Raw genomic sequence first — 21,493 nt, 5'->3', positions numbered from 1 at the left:
AACAGTGTTTACAATCAGTGCCACAGAACAGCAAATGAAAAATCATTGTAGATTGAAGGACAGCTGAGAGATCTAAGTCATAGCAGACACTGTCACAATACCCTGCTGTAGTAAGATGAGACCCTGAAACATAAACTCGTGTCAGAGGCCCAAAGCCTGAATCAAAGTACTTCCAGGCATTGCTAAGCAAAAGCTGGGCTGTGAGCCAGAGGCAGGCCCCACTCATAGAAGAGGGCTGCTAGATGCAGATGCATCCTCACATAAGTGCTAATAAGAGGAACTTGTGCCAAGATGGCATCAGAACACTCCACAGAGATAACAAGGAACAAGCAGGTTCATATTAAAGATAGGATCAAAAGGACAACATGATGGATAGATTTGTTTGAACCGACATAATCAAAAATGGAGACAGCCCTCAATGAGTCAAGAGGCTGTACTTCAATACATCAGTAGGGATGAATAATCTGTCCTGTAACTGTATAAAACTAAGTCCCAGAGTGCACGTTTGTCTGGCCTATGGGGCAGTTGAAAGTCCTGCCACTGACTGAGCCGGTCCATTGCCAGGGGGCACAAATTCGTAGCATGTCTTGTAGAGTCTACGGAAAACTATTACTGTGCTTCGTTTGACAATAAACCTGGTTTGGGTTCCTTCATACCTGACTAGAGTCTGTGGTCTTTGGGAGTTCGCTTGGGGTCTGCTGTGTCAGCTATCTGAGCAGATCTGGGGCAGCACACAGAGGGAACATGCACACAGTCGATTGTTATCATTGAACAAGAGTAAAGCACCACACCGACAGCTACTGAAAATACCAGGAATTCTAACTCATATTTTCTAAATTAGCATGTTACCTGATCACCACCTATTTTAGACCGAGGCCAAGGCACATCAAGAAATGCTTGCAGAGCATGTAGGCAAGCAGTAATGTTTTCCATTGCTGAATCTGAGCGAGGTGAGCAGAGAAATTCCACACTAATTCCTGTAAACAGCAGGACAAAAACAAAAACAGGCTTTACTGAAAACCTATTTAAAGTAATTTTGTAAATCAAGACAAGTACGCTGTCAATGTGCTGAAAAGATATGGAAATTGCATATGCATCTTTTATATTCCTGCATGCCTAAGCAAATAAATCTTCAATTGTAAACATTTTAGGCAGGAGTTTGTTGTAACAATTAGGCCTATAACTATAATCACGATAAGTAGGTCGAGTTATTTTTAACAAAGAATTTATAATAGGTGCAAGAAAACCAGACCAAAACCCCCCCGGGAGTAGTCCAAACAAAAAGGCCCTCTGATATAATTCAACGACCACATTGTGATCATGCATGGTAAACAAGAAAATGTGGGTCTGGAAATTAATGAACCAAAATAAAAGTGTGTCAGAAACTAGGCCTAACTGATGGACAAAATAAGAAAATGGGTTATCCCACCCATCACTCCCTTTTGGGTCATTAAAGAAAGACTTTGGGGGAAGTATGGAAGAAAAGACGGGGGCCACTAAAGTGAGCTTCATCATCATGACAGCCACCTCCAACATCTCCTGGAACACCAGGCCTTTTTAACATTGTTTAATGATGGACAGTGACTGTGTTAGGGTAACATCTTTGGGCCCCTATATTCCATCTAAATTAACATTATAGACCTTGTCTTCCTTTATCTAAGTATCCAGTATCTAAGAGTATGTCTACTACCTGCTGGATCAGCGGGCAGCAAGCGATCTAGCGGGGGTCGATTTATCGCATCTACGTAAACACGATAAATCGACCCCTCCGCGCTCTCCTGTTGACTCCTGTACTCCGCCACCGCGAGAGGCGCAGGCAGAGTCGACGGGGGAGCGGCAGCAGTTGACTCACCACAGTGAAGACACTGCAGTGAATAGGTCTAAGTACATCAACTTCAGCATAACATAGCTGAAGTTGTGTAACTTAGATCGATCCCCTACCCCCAAGTGTAGACCAGGCATAAGATAATGAACAGACTGAAACTTCTGGGCAATAGAACAGAAATAAATAATAATCAGCTTAAAAAATCACAGAAATAGAAGATGAAGATGTTGAGATCTGGATCCACTAATTAGGAAGAAAATTCTTACAGGCACCCCACAGAATTTTTGCCTTAGTATGAAATGGAGAACCTGGAATGTAGTATGTCAACCCTTGACATAGTGATTTACATGACAGGATGAGTTTACAGAGAAACTATAATAGCAGCTTAGAAACTTAAAGGCTATCTGAGACTTAATATTTTTATTTCACAAAAAGGCTGAAGTTTTTAGTTAATCATGTATTTACCAACCCCACCTCACTAGCTAAATGGGGCAAAGAAGTCTATATGAACCCTGGGCCTGCTAACCCTAGACCTGAATGAAATAACTGAACTTTTCTGTTGGGCCTCAGATGCCAAGTCTATGTTTTGCCAAGTTAAACAAAAACGTATTTAAAACTGTGGTCATATTCCAGAGTAACTCCAATCAAGTCAGTAATGTCACCTTGTAATTACACTGGTGTAACCAAAATTGAATCTGTTCTTAAGCTCAAAGCAGAAGCAATAGTAGGTTTCTGAGCATAGTAGTAAATTGGCATGTGTTCTGTTTACCTTGCATTGGATATTTTTTCCCAGCATAATCAGAAAGACAGGAAGCAATTCTGTCTCCAGCATAGAAACCAACTCTTGCCATAAGTACTTCCAACATATCAATCCTTCACCAACACAATTAAAAGCAGACAACCAAAGCATTATAGCGTGTCAACAGTATTATTTATACTAAAGTGACTGTTTATAATTTAAAATCCAGACAGATTACATGCTCATCAACCAACCCAAGATAAGATGAAATATGTCAGTATTCACATCCTCAGGAGATTTCACTGCAGCCCTAGAGGAGGAATCTTGACACATTGTAGTTGGGGTGACAGGTCTAGAGAGATTAGTTACTCCTTCATCTGGATCAACCACAAGGAAACCTGTGCTGGTAAGCCATAATGCTGTAGCGTAAAGAATTAGAGCCCAGGAGTTGTGATAGTGTGGTCTTGCATTTTCAATTGTCTCTGCAGTATAGAATGCACCACCTACAAAAAAATATCAGTCAGAGTTTTAAATGATGCAATTATTTTCAGTTGTAAATAATTTCTCTTACAGGTATGGGATTCCTTTCTGTTATTATAATAGTATTTGTGTTTAATGACATTTCATTGTCTTTCTTTACTGTTTAACAGCCAGAGCTGACCTGGTGGTTTGTGGTTAACAAATAAAATTATCAACAACAAAGCAAATAGAATCAAATACATTTCTTTAAGTCTTTTTTCTTCCTTTCATCTTAAAAATCCACTACTGCTCCATTCCAGTGAAACCTCTTTCCTAAACTTAGTCATTGATTTTGTGGTAAACAGCTGCAAATTATAGGGTGCTGGTTCTGTATCAACTACATCCTTTTTTGGGAAAAAGTTATGTACTGTGAATGGGCACAATTCAGCTGAGATGTTATTAAGCACATACAACCAAATTATATCAAACACGAATAAAAGTATACAGTTGCCTTCATACCTTCAGCTGGAAGTTGAGAGGCATATTCTGAAGGCAAAGTTAAGAGAGCAAAATCCTGAAGTGCAGCAAGCCAGAGTTTGCTTAGGATCCCAAGGTCTGCCTGGACTAGGTCCAAAAGTCCATCGGCTGATGAGGTTAAATCTCCGTAGCTTTCATCTGTAGAGTTTGTGATCATCAAAATTTGCTTGTGTGCATCACTTTGGTTTTTTTCTCTTTCAACTGCAACTATGTAAACCTATTCAAAGTTTGAGAGACAGAGCAACAGTTATAGATTTTTAAAGCCAGAAGGGACTACTGTGATCACCTAGTCTGACCTCCTGCACGACACAGGGCATAGAGCTTACTTGAATTAATTCCTGCTTCAAGTCTAATAGCCATGGTTGAACTAGGACACATCTTCCAGCAAAATACCCAGTCTTGATTTAAAGATGATCAGTGATGGAGAATCCACCACAATCCTTGGTAAGTGGTTCCAGTTGTTAGGGACTCTCACTATTAAAAATTAGCACTTTATTTCTATTCTGAATTCATTTAGCTTCAACTTCCAACCATTGGATCTTGTTATTGATTGAAGAGCCCTCTAATATCAAATTTCTATCCTCCTGTAGGTACTTGTACATTGTGATCAAGTTACCTCTCACCTTCTCTTTGAGAACCTAAATCAATTGAGCTGCTTGAGTCTTTCACTGTAAGCAAAAGCCCTGTGTAAATCAAGATTTCACAGACTTCACAGAAATAATGAAATTAGCCCACTACTGTGATTTTTCGGGGGGGAGATGCCTGGTTCCACCTCCTTTCTATTGGAAAAAAAATCATGGTTTGGGGCTAATTTGGCTGCTTGTGGGAGGTTAGCTTCCTGCTCAGCTGGCTGGCAGGGAGGAAGATGACCATAATGTGTGGTAATTAGGAGCCTTGGCTGACCCACCCCTGCCCCAGGCAGGCCAGGGGGAGGCAATGCAGCATCAGCTGTCAAAGAGCAGTGACCAGGATCTGGAGCACAAACAAGTGTGTGAGGGATCCATGACCTGGCAGAGAGATTGGGGCATGAGGATGATGGATCCTGGTCTCTTCCCAATTCTCCCACACTAGGACAGATCTCCCTCCACTGACACCATTTCAGGGCAGGACACCGTCCCCTACTCCACACACACTTGCTCATGTTCCAAGTGGTGATCCTGGGCTCAGCTTTCTGGACTCAGCTCCTTGCTGACTGGTGCTGCAGTGTCTGCCCCAGGCCTGTTGGTGAGGGGATGGGCCTGGGGCTCCTAATAGCTACACATTGTGAGTACTGCCCCACTCTCTCTTGAAAAAGAGATGACTGAGGGGGAATATGACAACCTCATAGACTTTAGATGATCATAACGGTCCCTTCTGACCTTAGTCTTACCTCCTGCACAATGCAGGCCACAGAATCTCACCCACCCACTCCTGCAACAAACCCCTAACCTATGTCTGAGTTACTGAAGTCCTCAAATTGTGGTTTGAAGACTTCAAGCTGCAGAGAATCCTCCAGCAAGTGACTCGTGCCCCATGCTGCAGAGGAAGGCGAAAAACCTCCAGGATCTCTGACAATCTGCCCTGGAGGAAAATTCCTTCCTGACCCCAAATATGGCGATCAGTTAAACCCTGAGCATGTGGGTAAAACTCACCAGCCAGACACCCAGGAAAGAATTCTCTGTAGTAACTCAGATCCCACCCCATCTAACATCCCATCACAGACCACTGGGCATACTTACCTGCTGATAATCAAAGATCAATTGCAAAATTAATTGCCAAAATTAGGCTATCCCACCATACCATCCCCTCCAAAAACTTATCAAGCTTAGTCTTAAAGCCAGTATGTCTTTTGCCCCCACTACTCCCCTTGAAGGCTGTTCCAGAACTTCTCTCCTCTAATGGTTAGAAACCTTCGTCTAATTTCAAGTCTAAACTTCCTAGTGTCCAGTTTATATCCATTTGTTCTTGCGTCCACATTGGTACCAAGCTTAAATAATTCCTCTCCCTCCCTAATATTTATCCCTTTGATATATCTATAAAGAGCAATCTTATCCCCCCTCAACCTTCTTTTGGTTAGGCTAAACAAGCCAGGCTCTTTGAGTCTCCTTTCATAAGATAGATTTTCCATTCCTCGGATCATCCTAGTAGCCCTCCTCAGTATCTGTTCCAGTTTGAATTCATCCTTCTTAAACATGGGAAACCAGAACTGCACACAGTATTCCAGATGAGGTCTCACCAGTGCCTTTTATAAGGGTACTAACAACTCCTTATCTTTGCTGGAAATACGTTGCCTGATGCATCCTAAAACCGCATTAGCTTTTTTCACGGCCGTATCACATTGGCAGCTCTTAGTCATTCTGTGATCAATCAATACTCCGAGGTCCTTCTCCTCCTCTGCTACTTCCAACTGATGTGTCCCCAGTTTATAACTAAAATTCTTGTTATTAATCCCTAAATGCATGACCTTGCACTTTTCACTATCAAATTTCATCCTATTACTATTACTCTAGTTTACAAGGCTATCCAGATTTTCCTGAATGATATCCCAGTCCTTCTCTATGTTAGCAATACCTCCCAGCTTTGTGTCATCCACAAACTTTATTAGCACATTCCCACTTTTTATGCCAAGGTCAGTAATAAAAAGATTAAATAAGATTGGTACCAAAACTGATCCCTGAGGAACTCCACTAGTAACCTCCTTCCAGCCTGACAGTTCACCTTTCAGTACGACCCGTTGGAGTCTCCCTTTAACCAGTTCCTTATCCACCTTTCAATTTTCATATTGATCCCCATCTTTTCCAATTTAACTAATAATTCCCCATGTGGAACTGTATCAAATGCCTTACTGACATCGAGGTAAGTGAGATCCACTGCATTTCCTTTGTCTAAAAAATCTGTTACCTTCTCAAAGAAGGAGATCAGGTTGGTTTGGCACGATCTATCTTTTGCAAAACCATGTTGTATTTTGTCCCAATTACCACTGACTTCAATGTCCTTAACTACTTTCTCCTTCAGAAATTTTTCCAAGACCTTACATATTATACATGTCAAACCAACAGGCCTATAGTTACATGGATCACTTTTTTTCCCCTTTCATAAAAATAAGAACTATGTTAATAACTCTCCAGTCATACTGTACAACTCCTGAGTTTACTGATTCATTAAAAATTCTTGCTAATGAGCTTGCAATTTCATGTGCCAGTTCCTTTAATATTCTTGGAATATTTTGTCCCATTAAGCTGTTTGAGTTTGGCTTCTACCTTGGATGTGGTAATAGCTACCTCCATATCCTCATTTCCATTTGTCATCCTACCATTATCCCTAAGCTCCTCATTAGCCTCATTAAAGACTGAGGCAAAATATTTGTTTAGATATTGGGCCATGCCTAGATTATCCTTAACCTCCACTCCATCCTGTGGAGAAATTGGAGAGGGTCCAGAGAAGAGCAACAAGAATAATTAAAGGTCTTGAGAACATGACCTATGAAGGAAAGCTGAAAGAATTGGGTCTATTTAGTATGGAAAAGAGAAGACTGAGAGGGGACATGATAGCAGTTTTCAGGTATCTAAAAGGGTGTCATCAGGAGGAGGGAGAAAACTTGTTCACCTTAACCTCTAATGATAGAACAAGAAGCAATGGGCTTAAACTGCAGCAAGGGAGATTTAGGTTGGACATTAGGAAAAAGTTCCTAACTGTAAGGGCAGTTAAACACTGGAATCAATTGCCTAGGGAGGTTGTGGAATCTCCATCTCTGGAGCTATTTAAGAGTAGGTTAGATAAATGTCTATCAGGGATGGTCTAGACAGTATTTGGTCCTGCCATGAGGGCAGGGGATTTGACTCGATGACCTCTTGAGGTCCCTTCCAGTCCTAGAGTTTATGAATCTATGAATCCTCAGTGTTCAGAGATCCCACTTCTTTCTTAGTTTTCTTCTTATTTATATGGATATAGAACCTTTTACTATTGGTTTTACTTCCCTTTGCAAGGTTCAACTCTACATGGCTTTTGGCCTTTCTCACTTTATCTCTACATGTTCTGACCTCAATGAGGTAGCTTTCCTTGCTAATCCCTCCTATCTTCCACTCCTTGTAGGCTTTCTGCTTTTTCTTAATCACCTCTCTGAGACGCTTGCTCATCCAGCTTGGTCTTCAACTCCTGCCTATGATTTCCCCCCCCCCCTTTCTTGGGATGCAGGCTTCTGATACTTTCTGCAACTTTGACTTGAAGTAATTCCAGGCCTCCTCTGCCTTTAGAGGTCTATAAAATCATGAATGGTGTGGAGAAAGCGAATAGGAAGTGTTATATACCCCTTCACATTACACAAGAATCAGAGGTTACCCAATGAAATTAATAAGCAGTAGGTTTAAAACAAACCAAAAGAAGCACTCCTTCGCATAACACACAGTTAACCTGTGGAACTCATTGCCAATGGATGTTGTGAAGGCCAGAAGCATAACTGGATTCAAAAAAGAATAAGATATGTTCATGAGAGGATAGATCTATCAATGGTTATTAGTTGAGATGATCAGGGATGCAACCCATGCTCTGGGTGTCCTTAAACTTCTGACTGCTAGCATCTGGGACTGGATAATAGTGGATGGATCATTCAGTAAATTGCCCTTTCCTATTCACTCCTTTTGAAGCATCTGGCACTGGCCACTGTTGAAAGACAAGATGGACCATTGGTCTGACCCAGTTTGGCCCTTCTTACATCTAGTTTCAGCTTCTAACCACTGGATTTTATTAATCCTTTTTCCAGACAGATTTAAGAGCTGTGTATTATCAACTCTCTTCCCCATGTAGTTTCTAGCAGACCAGTATCAAACCACCTCTTACTCTACTCTTGGATAAATTGAACAGACTGACCTGCTTGGGTCTCTCACTATATGACATGTTTTCCAGACCTGTAGTCATTCATGTAGCTGTTTTTGAACCCTTTCTAGTTTTCTGACATCTTTTTTCAAGTATGGACACCAGAATTGGAGACCGCATTCCAGCAATGGTCTCAATAATCCGTGTATGGAGGTAATACCATCCCCTTGCTTCTACTCAATATTCCCCTGCTTCTATATCCAATTATTGTATTTATCCTTAGCCACGTTGTTCTGAGAGCCCATGTTCAACTGGTTATCCACTATTACCCCTAAATTCTTTTCAGTATCACTGTACTGCAGGACATAGTCCCCCACCTTGTAAGTGTGAGCTATATTTCTTCATTCTCAGCTGTATGTCCTCGCTTTTGGCTGTATTAAAAAGTATGTTGTTCAAATGAGCCCATCTTACCAACTCACTGAGATCACATGCATAAGTCCTTACTGCCTAACTGAACTTGCCGGAAGTCACACAATGTGAAATGCGTATATTTTGCCTGAGACATGTTTGCCTACAGAGCCTCCCTGTGAGAAATTAAATGCCAATTAAATTTACAACTTCACTGGTGAATGATGTATATCCAATATAGATAACTACAGTGGACAACCACAAGTATCCAAGCCATCTCAATTTAAAATTGACATTGAATCACTATGAAATATTAACAAGTTTACTACTTTATAAGGTTTAAAATGCACCTCTGTGACCACATTTAATTTTTATTTTAAAGCATGTTTTGCTATCACAAACTGAGTGTACTGGTGTTCATGCTTTTGGTTGTGTGTAAATTCAGTAGAGAATAGCAAATTTAACTTTATACAAATTATGATGATATTTCATTACACTTGAAAGGACAGTTCAATACTCTCATCACACAGTTGCCAAGAGTCTTATTATAGATCTAATTTACTAACCTCTGCCCAAGCTTTGAGCACAGCCAATATCTCCATAGTTGAGGCACTTTCATTGTACAACTGACTTTGTGCTTCTTTTCCAGCTTGTACTTTGGTCAAGGATGATATGAGCAACTGATGAACCCTTCGAAGGTCATTAAGGTCACTGACTATACCACTTGCTATCCAGGCACTGCAAACCTAGTGATGTACGATAGAAAGTGTGATCATGTGAAAAAATGTAATTTAGATAGTTCAATTTTATCAGTAAAGTTACTAAACAAGTTTTTTTTTTCCAGTCAGGTACAGTCTTTTTAATTTGGGACTAATGATAATGTTAACTGGAATTAATGTGAATAACTCTGGTTACTGTATCCAACTCAGGGACCATGGAAACCAGCCAGAACACGCTGGCTAGTTTCCTCCACTTCTACACCTCCCTCCTGTGACCTCAACATTTCCAACACACTCACAGTTCCTTCTCCCTCCTATTCTCCAATTTTGCCTGTGCATCAGCAGAGTTATTCTGTCTCACCCTCCTGGCTAAATGGATCCAGAGTAAGTGATAGTTTTGGAAAATAATTTGTTAGAATAATGGTAACTTTTGGACATTATTCTTCATAAATGACAATCTTCTTCAGCACAGGCTGATGAATAATATTTTGACACACAGAATTCAAAAAAGAATTGCTATTCTCAAAATGGCTGCCATCTTCCATTGTTTTCACGGAGTGACGTTAAAGGCTCACTTGGCAAAAGGTGATACATAATTTGCTCAGCAGAACTTTTAAGAAAATGCATACAGTTATTGGGCTCAAAACAGGAGTAACTGGGTGAAATCCTTTTGCTTGTGATGTACAGGATAAGACTAGTCTTCTGGCTTTAAAAATCATTGTATGTATCCATTAGACGAGATTAATTTTTAGAGAGGGTCTCACTTGAAAGTGTTAGCTTTAAACACTTGCCTGACATGCTTTTGCTGTGACATCAGGCGGGGTTTCTGGAGCAAACGCAGGTCGAAGTGCAGCTCCAACCTAAAGAGAAATCATTCAACACTTAACGAAATAATGGTCTGTTTCAATTTTTCTTATAAATTATACAGTTCCCTTCTATTTACACTATGATTTGATTGGGAAAATGATTAGAAATTAATTATGTCCCTGCTGGAGAACTGTATTGTTCTCTCTAGTAGCTAATTGCCAGGTATTACTTGGAATCCCAACATGCTGCTGTCTTACAGATATAGCCTGGTTCTGTGGCCAGATACCTCAGTGATGGGTATAAAGAGTCTTTGTTTGGAGGAGGGTAGAAAAAGGGGAGACTGAGGAACAATCTGACAGAACAGTTATGCTTTTTCCATAAAAGAGATGGTTTCCTCTTTGAGACAGGGACATTAAGACTTGTTTCCCCTGTTTGCTAGGGTCCTAAAACCAGAACAAAGAAAGCTTTTTCCTCCCTGAACTCTTGACCTGATAAAAAGTTTCCCAACCCTAAAAAAACATTACTCTAAACCTCGACAGGCCTGAAGACACTTAATAAGAAGGGGAAGTTGGGTTTAAGAAAAAGAAAGCAGCACAATATTAATAATTAGCACAAACAGATTTTAACTTGTGTACCTGTGGGAGTAGAGACAGAACACAAACCCCACCCATTTCACAAACAATGACGTATGGAGTGACACTGATCAAGGCACATTGATTTCACCAATCCTTAGTGCTGAGGGCCGCTTTCACTGAAGGCAACTCAAGAGAAATTTTCCCTGATGATTCAAAAGGTTCTTGTAGAAGAACTTAAGATACATTGCGCTTAAGTTTGTGTATGAGAACTTAAACTTAAGATGTACTGCTCTTTGGGGCAGGGAATGTATATATGAACTTGTACAGCACCTAGCACATGGAGGGAGGCTCACTAGGGCCTCTGGGTGCTGCTGTAAGAAAATTATTAAACAGATAAAACCTGATCTAAGTACTGGTCTCTGTAGTTAGGAAATTCTTCTTCAAATTTCTGCCTTATACTAGATCTTTCGAAAGCTGATTCTTTGATCCTAAAGCTGCTCATCTTAACTCCCTCCCGCTCCCCAAAGGAACAGAAACATTTATGAAACTGTGCAAATTTTTCAAAATTTCCTTTTAAAAGAATCACTTATTTTATAGACCAGATTCCTATTGAAAAAATATCCTGCTAGTTGCTTAAACCATTCATTCTATAGACCCAGAGACTGAAATGCTTCTTGCAGTCAAAGATCAAATTTCACTATAAATTTTGCCACGCAGATCTCATGCTGAATGACTAATCGTGTCAAAGATTTTTTTTGAAGTCTTAAGTAATGCTGTGCAGGATACAAATGAGCATTAATTTGTTTCCAGGGTATCGGTAAAGTTTCTATCTTCAAATTTGTTGTGGACAGATAATCCAGATGGAGTTTCTGCTAGTTTAACTTTCTGTGGCAGCAGATATATGGGGAGTACTTCAGGCCAGAGCCTGTGTGTTTCAGACCTACACCCATCTTGGCTGGTGCAAACCAACAGAGAGGAGCTGGATTTATAACAAGTAGAAATGGGTAACTCCTTCCTGAATGGGGGCAAGCTGCTGGCTTCCTTTAAAGAATTCTGTGTGGGCTTTGCTCAAGAAGCCATTGTTTGATGTTGAAAATCTTGCCAAATGGTTGTCTTATATCTATCTTCTTTTCTTTCTGGTTAAATATTATTGAACAGGTTATGGTGACACAACTCTAAGGGTATCTCATTGTTTCGGATCTCCTGCATGCCTATCATTTTATGAGGAGGCTGGAGTACAGCAAAAAGCAAAAGCTGGTTACATCATTAGATGAAATCCTCAGCATATTAAATGAAGACCACGTGCCCATACCAATATTATCAGATCCATCAGTGGTCACTGATATCATTGATCAAAAAAGTATTGTTGACTTGTCTTACGTGGCAGGAACAGATGGCCAATTTCTTTTCTTGCTGCCTGTTGCTGGACATGTCAACGTGAGATTCTACGGGGTCTCTCACCACTCATCCAGAGGACTATCAGGGCACATTAGGAAGGAGAAATGGGCTACAAAGCCTTAAGTTTTCTGGTAACACAAAGTTGTGTGTGTTCATTTCTACCAGTCCAGATGGTGTAGTTAAGTGCCCTATGTAATGTCTGTTAGAGACGAGTATGGAAGCTAGCCAAGGATCGACCCAGATAAAATTAAAGTGATGCTGGTGGATTGGGATATAAACTGAAAAATATGGCAGAAGTTATATCTGTGCCTTAATATAGAATACATGTCTGTTATTTTTGATGTGAGTGTGCAGTGTAGTGTGAGGGTTTAATTAGATTAGTTGGCCAGAGAAATGACCATGACAGCGTTTTTCATCAACAACAGGTAGAAGGTTTCAACTTTCTCTTTCATAAATGGACCTTGTTATTGCAGCCAACACTTTTGTCACCTTGAGAGTAGATGACTGCAAGGGTCTCTTTGTGAAACTAAACCATAAAATATTTTAGGAAACCAAAACTCAAGCAACAATACAGCAATCTATTTATAAGTGGGATATCTCATTATGACAACATTTACACTAGTGCTTTGTTATCTAGAGTGGCTTACTTATTGATTACCAAGTGGAGCTTAAAGGGGTTAGTTATAGCTTACAAAGCCCTAAATGGCTTCCTATCTGCCTCCCTCTCCATGTAACACTAACTCAACAGAGGTCCTTTGACTGGAGCTCCCTCAGTTTAAAGGAGAAGAGAGGCTGCTGGGAGGAGAGTACCTTTGGAACTTACTCTCACATCCTCGGTGTAGCCCGAATCTGTTGATCTTTAGGTCACTGTGAAGCCTGTCTATTTTCACAGGCTTTTGGAGAAATGAGGATTGTGAGGGTTAGCACTGATAGGGAGGGTTGAATACTCATTTGCTTGTGTTATGGTTGGATAATAAGGATTTAAGGGACATTGCAAGACTTATTAGTTATGTATATCAGATCTATCCAATGACTTTTCCTCATCGAGGACTATGTTCATTAAGTTTGAAGTTGTAAAAATTTGGAACCTAAATTACTTGAGCACAGTTTTTGGTTTTTACCATTTCCTTAGATTTGAAATGCACCTATCGTATTGTAGACACACCTATAAATGTTATTTTAAAAAATTACAATGTAACGTCTTCACTTTTTCATTCGCCATGTTCAAAAACAAAACAGAGTTTGCTTTCAAACCCAAAATCTTTGGTCGAAACAAGCACAGAAAAGTTTCAACCCTAAAGCGAAAATAAATAAAACCGTTTTAGTGACAAACTGAACCCTGATTACAGAATTAGCTACTGAATATTTTCTCTTCATTATCAAAGTGTCCACTTTGTATATAAAATTCTATAATCAATGGGTGCTTACATTGGCTTGATATTGCTCCAGAATTACATGACCAGGAAACTCTGGTTCTGGAACAGAAGCAAACCTCCGAACAACAACTAACAATGTCTGAAGCCCAGAAAGACGGAGCTGGTCACTGTGATCTGTGGCAGCCATGAAAGCCATGCGGATCAAGTCAGCTAAATGCAATACCAAAAAGTCATCTGGTGACAAAAGAAAAAAACATTTAATAAAAACAAACTTGTTCTAAAGTCTAATTTATATTAAAGATGGTGCAATTGTTTCTATTTTTACATAGTTGGGCCCCAAAGCATTCAAATTTATTTTCTACTTTACCATATGCATTTCCTTTAAGGGGTTGTTTATATCCAGGAGCACGTGACTTGTGAGTACTACCGTATAATGGATCCTAAACAGGAGCCCTTACTCCCCCAGAGAATCTATAGAGGAGTTCCCTTTGCTTTCAAATGAGCACTTTTTGTCTATTCCACAATCATGTAATGGTATCAGCTGATATTTTTCCATTTTAAGATAAAATTTTGAAGGAAATAAAAACTTCTATATCTGAGGCAGATTTCCATAGAGATTTTGAGGCATCAACATCTTCAGATCAGCATGGGGAAGCACAGAAAATTAATGGTGTGTTCATTGGTAATTATGCAGATTACGGAATAAACAGAGCACTGACACTAGTTTTCTTGGATATTTCTAGATTACAAAATTGTGTTGCAGTACACAGGCACCAGTTATTGCTTCTAGTTACCAATGTTTTCTATAGGAACAATGGCACCCCATTTGCATGTCACGCTACAACAGCTGGGTAAGTGTGTGTCAACACTGCAATTATATGCTAATATTATGACTAATTCACCATTGCTCTGTACCTGAATGAACACAGGCTTCTAATCATTTTAACTGAAGGCTGCAATAAAGGTTATGAAGAAATCTATAATGAATTTCCCTTAAGTAACCAAATGTTAAAACATAAATGTTAAGTATTCTTTGCACTCTATAAAATTCTTTCGGTATCTCAGTTAGCATAACACATACCTCTTGAATCCCTTTGTTTCCTTTCTTGAGCCAGTGTTATGTCAAAATGTGCCCTGCCTGCATTTTCACAGTGGCTGATAATTTTACAAACACACTCTGCAGCAAAAACTCTAGTGGACCATTTTGGATTAGTGAAAGGGTGGGATCTCTCATCAGTTTCAGAGGTTAACACATCATCATCCTCTTTAGTTCCCTCCTCTTCTTGGGTAGTATCCACTGAAGCTACTGAGGTGAAATCTATATTTTTAAAAACACCGAAAAGGGAAGGAATACAACTGATTACTGAAGGAATTCAAACACATTACTGCCCTGAAAATGCTAGCCTTTAACAGCTTAATGGGTCTAGAAACTGTAGAAAGTATGCAGTGGCTTTTAAGATTCCTGCAGCACCTAATCTCACTAGCCCTCGAAGATGACCAGGCCGCTACTTCCATTGATTACTTATTCCAGTTAGTACCATAAGGTGGTCAATAATTTTGTCTCAAGATATTCTGCAGTCATGGCTTGATCATGTTACTAGACTCAAGGCAGATTACATGTTACTGAGCTTTAGGGTTAAAGTAGTCCTGATGATATTAGTACATGTTGGTATCTGCACCAAAAGCTATTTTGTAGGACATCTCCATGAAGAAACTAAATATTCCTTATTACTATTACAATTATTCACTTGAAAAGTTACAGTAGATTTTGCAAGATAACTTTTTAACACGTTTATCTCTCTCCTCAGAATCAACACTGCCCACTTCAGTTGGAGAACCGAGAGCTAGAATAAAAAGGCAAATGGCCCAAAACTATCTTCTGTTTCTTAAATAATCTTTTTAGGACGGCCAAAGTCAGTATTATGAAAGCAAACCCAAACCACATTGATTTATGAATGAAACAAAACAAATCCTAGGAAAGAGTTAAGACCCAACAGAAACTATCAGTGTCCCAGATTGCAGGTTGTTCTCTTCGTGTACAACTAGCCAGCATAAAATAAACCAAAATAAAAGTCAAAATGGTTTAAATCAAAACTGATTCTTTCGGGGGGCATAGCTTTTACCTGAATCCAATATTCCCCAAGAGCTTATCTTTGTAGTTCCTCCTCCTCATTTGTTCTCCATTCTTAGAATTCAGTCCTTTCAGAATATTCAGCAGGGTAACTCGTTCAACCTGCTCTGAATTATTCATTTAGAAGCGTAGCTCTGCATCATTTCCTCCATTAATAACAGAGAGCCAATAGCTAAAGGGAATTTTCTTCTGGACCCCGAAGGGCCTCACAGCCCCAGTGTTTACTGCATTTTAATTTCTGCTATGAGAATAAATAAAATCTAGGACCAGAGGTAAACCCCAAATTTCTGAACATTATCTTTTCCAAACCTCCATGTTGCCAAAAACTCATATCTTGTCCTATGTCCAAAATTCAATACTGAAAACTAAAATCTATTATGAAACCTTGATTTTATAAATTTATTGTTATCAGTTATTATCCTTTATAAAAACAAGGATTGACTTGCTATTGAACTATGGTTGAAAAATGATTTTTACTGAATGTTCTGAATACCAGAATGCCATTAAAGCATAACAGAAATGTAGAAAAAGACAGCAGACAATTTTTGTATGAGTACATTTCAGCAGATCATTTCAAAGACTGTAGGTTTTCAAGATTTTAGTTGCTCTTATTTATTTACTGAGAACAGCCACTGATTGACAACACAACAGAATCAAGACCGAAGCAAAAGGGCCTGTCAAGATTAATTTTATATCACACATTTCAGGAAGCAGTCTTGCTACTGATGTATAATTTTCTCTGTTTGTTTAGAGCTAACCCAGCCTCTACTAATTGTATGGGTGTGGACTATAAATTTCATTATGTACAAGCACAGCTGCATAACATGCACATGACCAATACCACAAGATCCTCAGCATATGTTGCTTTATAGCAACTAAAGATTAATTGAAAAGGAATCCACACACTATACACTAGTATTAATGACTAGCCTGAAAAATTATCTCAGATGTGACGATATGTTCCATTCCAAAGTCTGTGGAAATTTGAACTTTGTGGCTCAAGCCTTTCATCAAGTAGGATATGACTAGTCATGGAAAGAGTTACTGTTCACCAGCCCTTTTCAGAATGCAAAAGGCAGTCAGGAAAGATCAAGTAATTTCCCATTCTAGGGAAAAAACTTTAAGTGTCAAATAATTTAAAATAAATAGCAGTAATACACTTTTTCACTATCTGTACACTTCTAAGAGATGAGACTGATTATTTCTCTCCTGTAAAGCAGAGATCATATTTGTAGGCCTTGTTTTTATTACATTCCCAGCTAGAATATGTTAGCACTTACCAGCTGAGGCAGCAAGAACATCGTTACAAAGCTTCAGCCAGAACGAGAGCTTTTCCACTGCCACTGATGTGAGCATATGATTTAGGGTCTCTCTGATATCTTGGCAAAGTCTTTGATCCAATTCTTTGTCCAGCAAGCTCAGCAATGCTCCCTCCAGGCCAACTTCTCTGATGTTAATGTCTGTTACGAATACAGTCTATCATCTGAGTGGTATGCATCACAAAATTGCCATAATACAGGGGTGTAGAAATTCAGTTACAGTACTTAATATTTACATAAGTCATATATTGCAAACAAAAAATATCTGGTCTTGAAACACTTAAAATAATTGCTTAAAGTTCTCATGCCATGCCGTCTGGGTACAAAACCAACTTTAAGAACACCACATTATTCAATATTGCCCCAATTGAACTGCACTCCAGTAATTTTTCTAGCTTTTCCCAGGGTCATGAAATGCCTGTCCAATGTGAATGTTGCTCTGTGTTAAGCTGATTTACTAGAATCCACTCCAGTGGGGACGTTAATGTTTAGCTCTAGCTACTTGGTTAAAATCCCTATATCCATGTTAATGTTTTACTTTCTGAATAATTCTTCATTGTCTGTTAACCCTTGTTATTAGCTTTTGAATATGTAGCAGGTTATTAAGGTTTTTTTAATGTAATTAGTCATTCAATAGTTTGCTTAGAATTTACTGTAATGATTACAAAAGTACAAGATTGAAAATGGCCTTAGACATCAATAACATCCAGTAAGAGAGTTATGGTGAGGCTCTGTAGTCAGAAACTCACGCCACCAATACAGCCAGGAGGGGAAGGAGCAAAGAGAAGTAGCAGTGATTTCAAGTTAACGCGTTTTTAATTAATTGTAAATTGAATCCATGACCAACAGGAAATGCTTCTTCTGACAGCATTCTATTCTACTCTGGTTCTCATACTGTGCCTATCCCTTTGGTATCTAAACACTTAAAAAAAATTTGTTAACTTTGAAGTTGCTGACCTATGACCCTGTTTCAACTTTGAATTTGTATTGGTAGAGATCATAGGGTATCAAGTTCACAATTTATATTTTAATGTTGCTAATGCTAACAGTTTTATATTGATTAGTAGAGTGAAATGTGCTGAACACAAGTAGGGGAATTTAAATAATGAGAATTAGGATTTGCTATGCTAAAAAGGCAACATTTATTTATTGTGAGGCCAAATGTGGAAGGCCTGATTTTTAGTCAAAGTAGGTCCAGAGGCTTAACCCAAGGTCATATATTTGTGTCTTCTCATGCTGTGTGACAGACAAGCATAGAAAGACGAGTACACCACATACAGTGAAACCCCACTACAACGTGCCCCACGATAACGCGAATTTGGATACAACGCGATCATAAGATGGCTCCGGCTGCCCTAAACCAAAAAAAGCTTCAGAACTCCGCTTTCCCTTTTGGTGAGAAGAGCCATTCTCCTCCCCAGGTGCTCCTCACTCTTCCTCTGGCCCTTGCACGTCTCCCCTACTCTCCCCAAGTGTTTCCTTCTTTCGCTGCATGGCTGAGAGCCCCTGCTGCTGGAGCAGGCTGACAGCTGGGAGGGATGCTACAGAAACAGTGGCACGAACTCAGCTCTGAATATCAGCAACTCCTCAGTGTCAAACACTGCAATCAGCTCTCCCTCCCCTCCACACTTCTTGAGATCCACTCCAGCCCCACTCTGCCAGGTCCCAAAACTCCGGTTTTCAAAGTCCAAACCCAGCCACTCTCAGGCTGGTGCTGGTTCATTTAATAGGTTGATTAGCTTGTGCTGTCACTGTTTATTGCTACACCCTTTCAGTTACCATTATGGGCAGTTCACAAACGCAAGTCGTTTTCTGCCCAAGAGAAACTGATCGGCTTGAAATGGTAATTTCCATAACCCTGCTGTAACGTGACCCCACATTTATTGTGATCGAATTTTTTGGACCCCAATCATGGCATTATAGCGGGGTTTCACTGTAGTTGCATAAATAAGCCTAAAATGGAGTGGGAGGGGGGGAAAAAGGATTTTTGCAACTATGTAACTATAGAGATAATTTCTTAATAAATAAAGTGGTTAATTGATGTGAATAGCTTGTCTGTAGTTCAAAGCCTAAGTATGTCACCCAGAACACCACACACAGACAAAAGGGAAGGCCTAAGTTTCTTATGGTAATAGAAATGGGAAAATATGGCCATAGATCCATGTGGGTTATATAATCCAAAGGTACACACTCCCCACCACCCAAAAAACCCGAACACTGGATACTTTCCTGTACTCTAGGTACATCAGGTTTCTGAAACACTGTCAATTGGATCAGGACCTGTTCTCTGATATGCTCCACTTACTGATTCTATCTTTGTTTTCCCATATCTTAGGCGTATGTGAGTAAGTTTACAATCCTAAGAGCTCTTTATGTTGTTTAGTTATATTAATGAGTGGACTTGTTCTAATGTTAAGTAAAGTATTTATCTATATATCCCCTATTGATTCCATACTCAACAGCTATCATCTGTGTAGCTGCCAGAAGGGAAGAACCTGTGATGATGATAATTACCAGAGCAAAAACTGTTCAGGCTACAAAGTTAAGGTTAAATGATTCTCCATCTACAAAAACAGCTCTGAAAGAACATTATAGTAACAAAATACACAGTCGTCTGAAAATCCTCAGTTATTACCGACATTTGATTATTCTTATTTGCTTAATATCACTAAATTTACAAATCACCACTTAAAGTGGGCCTTGAACTAAATTCACCTATGGTGTAATCCTGTACTGCACAAAAAGAGGCTTGCTAAATGTTAAAATAACATTCTCACATAATCTCTCTGAGATAGGTACAGTAAATATTAGTGTGCACCAGCAGCGTCTATTTGGACCAATTAACGCACAACATGTTAGCCTGCTTTAGAAATCATACCCCTGTATTACACACAGACACACTATGTTGACAAGCTCTTAGTGTAAGGGAGGCTGCTGTGGTGTACATTTACATCCCAACTTGCCACAAAGTAAAATTCATACAGATAAGCCCATGGTCCAATTTAACAAATAAAAATAATTTAAAATTTCTTTAGGTCTCTTTCGGGGCTTCCTCCTTTTCCACCAAAACTTCAAAGATGCAATGGAAGCTGGCTGACGAACTTGCACATATGCAGTACATATGACACCTGGTGCTTAGCACTTCTGTAAACCAGACTCTTTACTGTATTTACATGCTCAAATAAATTGTAGGTTTTGGGAGGGCAAGAACTGACTTTGTGTGCGTAGATAGCACCTAGTACAATGGAATATGGAACCCCTTTTTAAAAACCTTGACCTAAAGTTGTTGGCACATTTATATTAATTCACTATTGCAGTGTTACAGTACTGTCAACCCAAAGCTTTCAAAAACCATGAGTAAGGTTCCAGAAAATCAGGAGATTAAGTTAAAGATCACAATTTTAAAAAATGTTTTTATCATCTACTATTTGGTTATGGTCACAGTTAGGGTGCACTCAGGACACATTTTCTAGCTCTTCTCTGCAACGATGGGGGCTAGAAACATTTTTTTTTTAAATGAAAATTGAGATTTTTGTTCTCTTGGATGGCTCCAGGAGTTGGGGCTTTAAGAAAAACACCAAGTATTATGACACTTATGACAAAATTGTGAAGCTTGGCAACACTGCTGTTAGCATTGTTTTATCACTGGGAAATGCCTAAAAAGCTTCAACAAAAATAACCATATAAATATCATGTTTTAGTAGAAATAAATATTTTGAGTTAAAGGTTTTTTAAAATGCTACAGAACAAATAATCTGTCATCTCAGTTTAATTTAGAAGGGAGGATGCGTAACAATCCAAGTTCAGCACGAGTCCAGCACTGCACTCTCAAGGACATACATTACCTGGAGTGAAGTCTTCTCTGCAGTCTTTAACAAAGGCAACAGCATGTTCTGATACCTCAGCTGCTTCTCTTTGCACTAGCTGACGCAAACAAGCTAGTACTGCTCGTCTCAACAACAAGTAGGAGCTACAGAGATTCACCTGAAATATGCAAACAAAGAGAGTAAGATGGCTCACAACCTCTGTAGCAGCTACCCAAAACAGCAATAGTCCAGTGCTTTCTGATTGATCACTGTTATGAAGTAGACTGTGAAGACCATCACCAAATAACTGTCCTATTTTGCGTACCTTTGTAGATCTAAAATGAAAAGTTTACAATATTGTAAATGCTTTGGTAACCACAGTAATTTTAAAGTTCTCTCAGTGAAATTATCCAACAGAGCCAGTCATATCCATCTTTCACTGAAGTCAGTGAAAAAAATTTCAGTGACTTGAAGGAAAGCTGAATAGTGATCTAAATGAATGACTATTTTACTCTTATCCAGAGTACAAAATTACAGTGTGGTATGAAAACTCAGTCCAAAGGAACTCCACTCATATCACCATCATAGAGAGCTAGGAATGAT

The 21,493-nt window shown here is 39.2% G+C and overlaps 1 protein-coding gene across 1 annotated transcript in view; it reads right to left on the bottom strand.

The window, feature by feature from the left end:
* The window catches only part of HEATR5A (HEAT repeat containing 5A), a 129,102-nt gene that overhangs the window by 17,775 nt on the left and 89,834 nt on the right, over nt 1-21,493 (bottom strand). Inside the window, 9 exon segments of the mRNA XM_030559337.1 lie at nt 850-977; nt 2,819-3,067; nt 3,543-3,777; nt 9,326-9,505; nt 10,270-10,338; nt 13,687-13,868; nt 14,716-14,952; nt 17,046-17,225; nt 20,930-21,068. Coding sequence (XP_030415197.1) covers nt 850-977; nt 2,819-3,067; nt 3,543-3,777; nt 9,326-9,505; nt 10,270-10,338; nt 13,687-13,868; nt 14,716-14,952; nt 17,046-17,225; nt 20,930-21,068 — 1,599 coding nt within the window.

Source organism: Gopherus evgoodei, chromosome 4 (genome assembly GCF_007399415.2).
Source record: "Gopherus evgoodei ecotype Sinaloan lineage chromosome 4, rGopEvg1_v1.p, whole genome shotgun sequence".
NCBI lineage: Eukaryota > Metazoa > Chordata > Testudines > Testudinidae > Gopherus > Gopherus evgoodei.
This window is presented reverse-complemented; position numbering and strand designations above follow the sequence as displayed.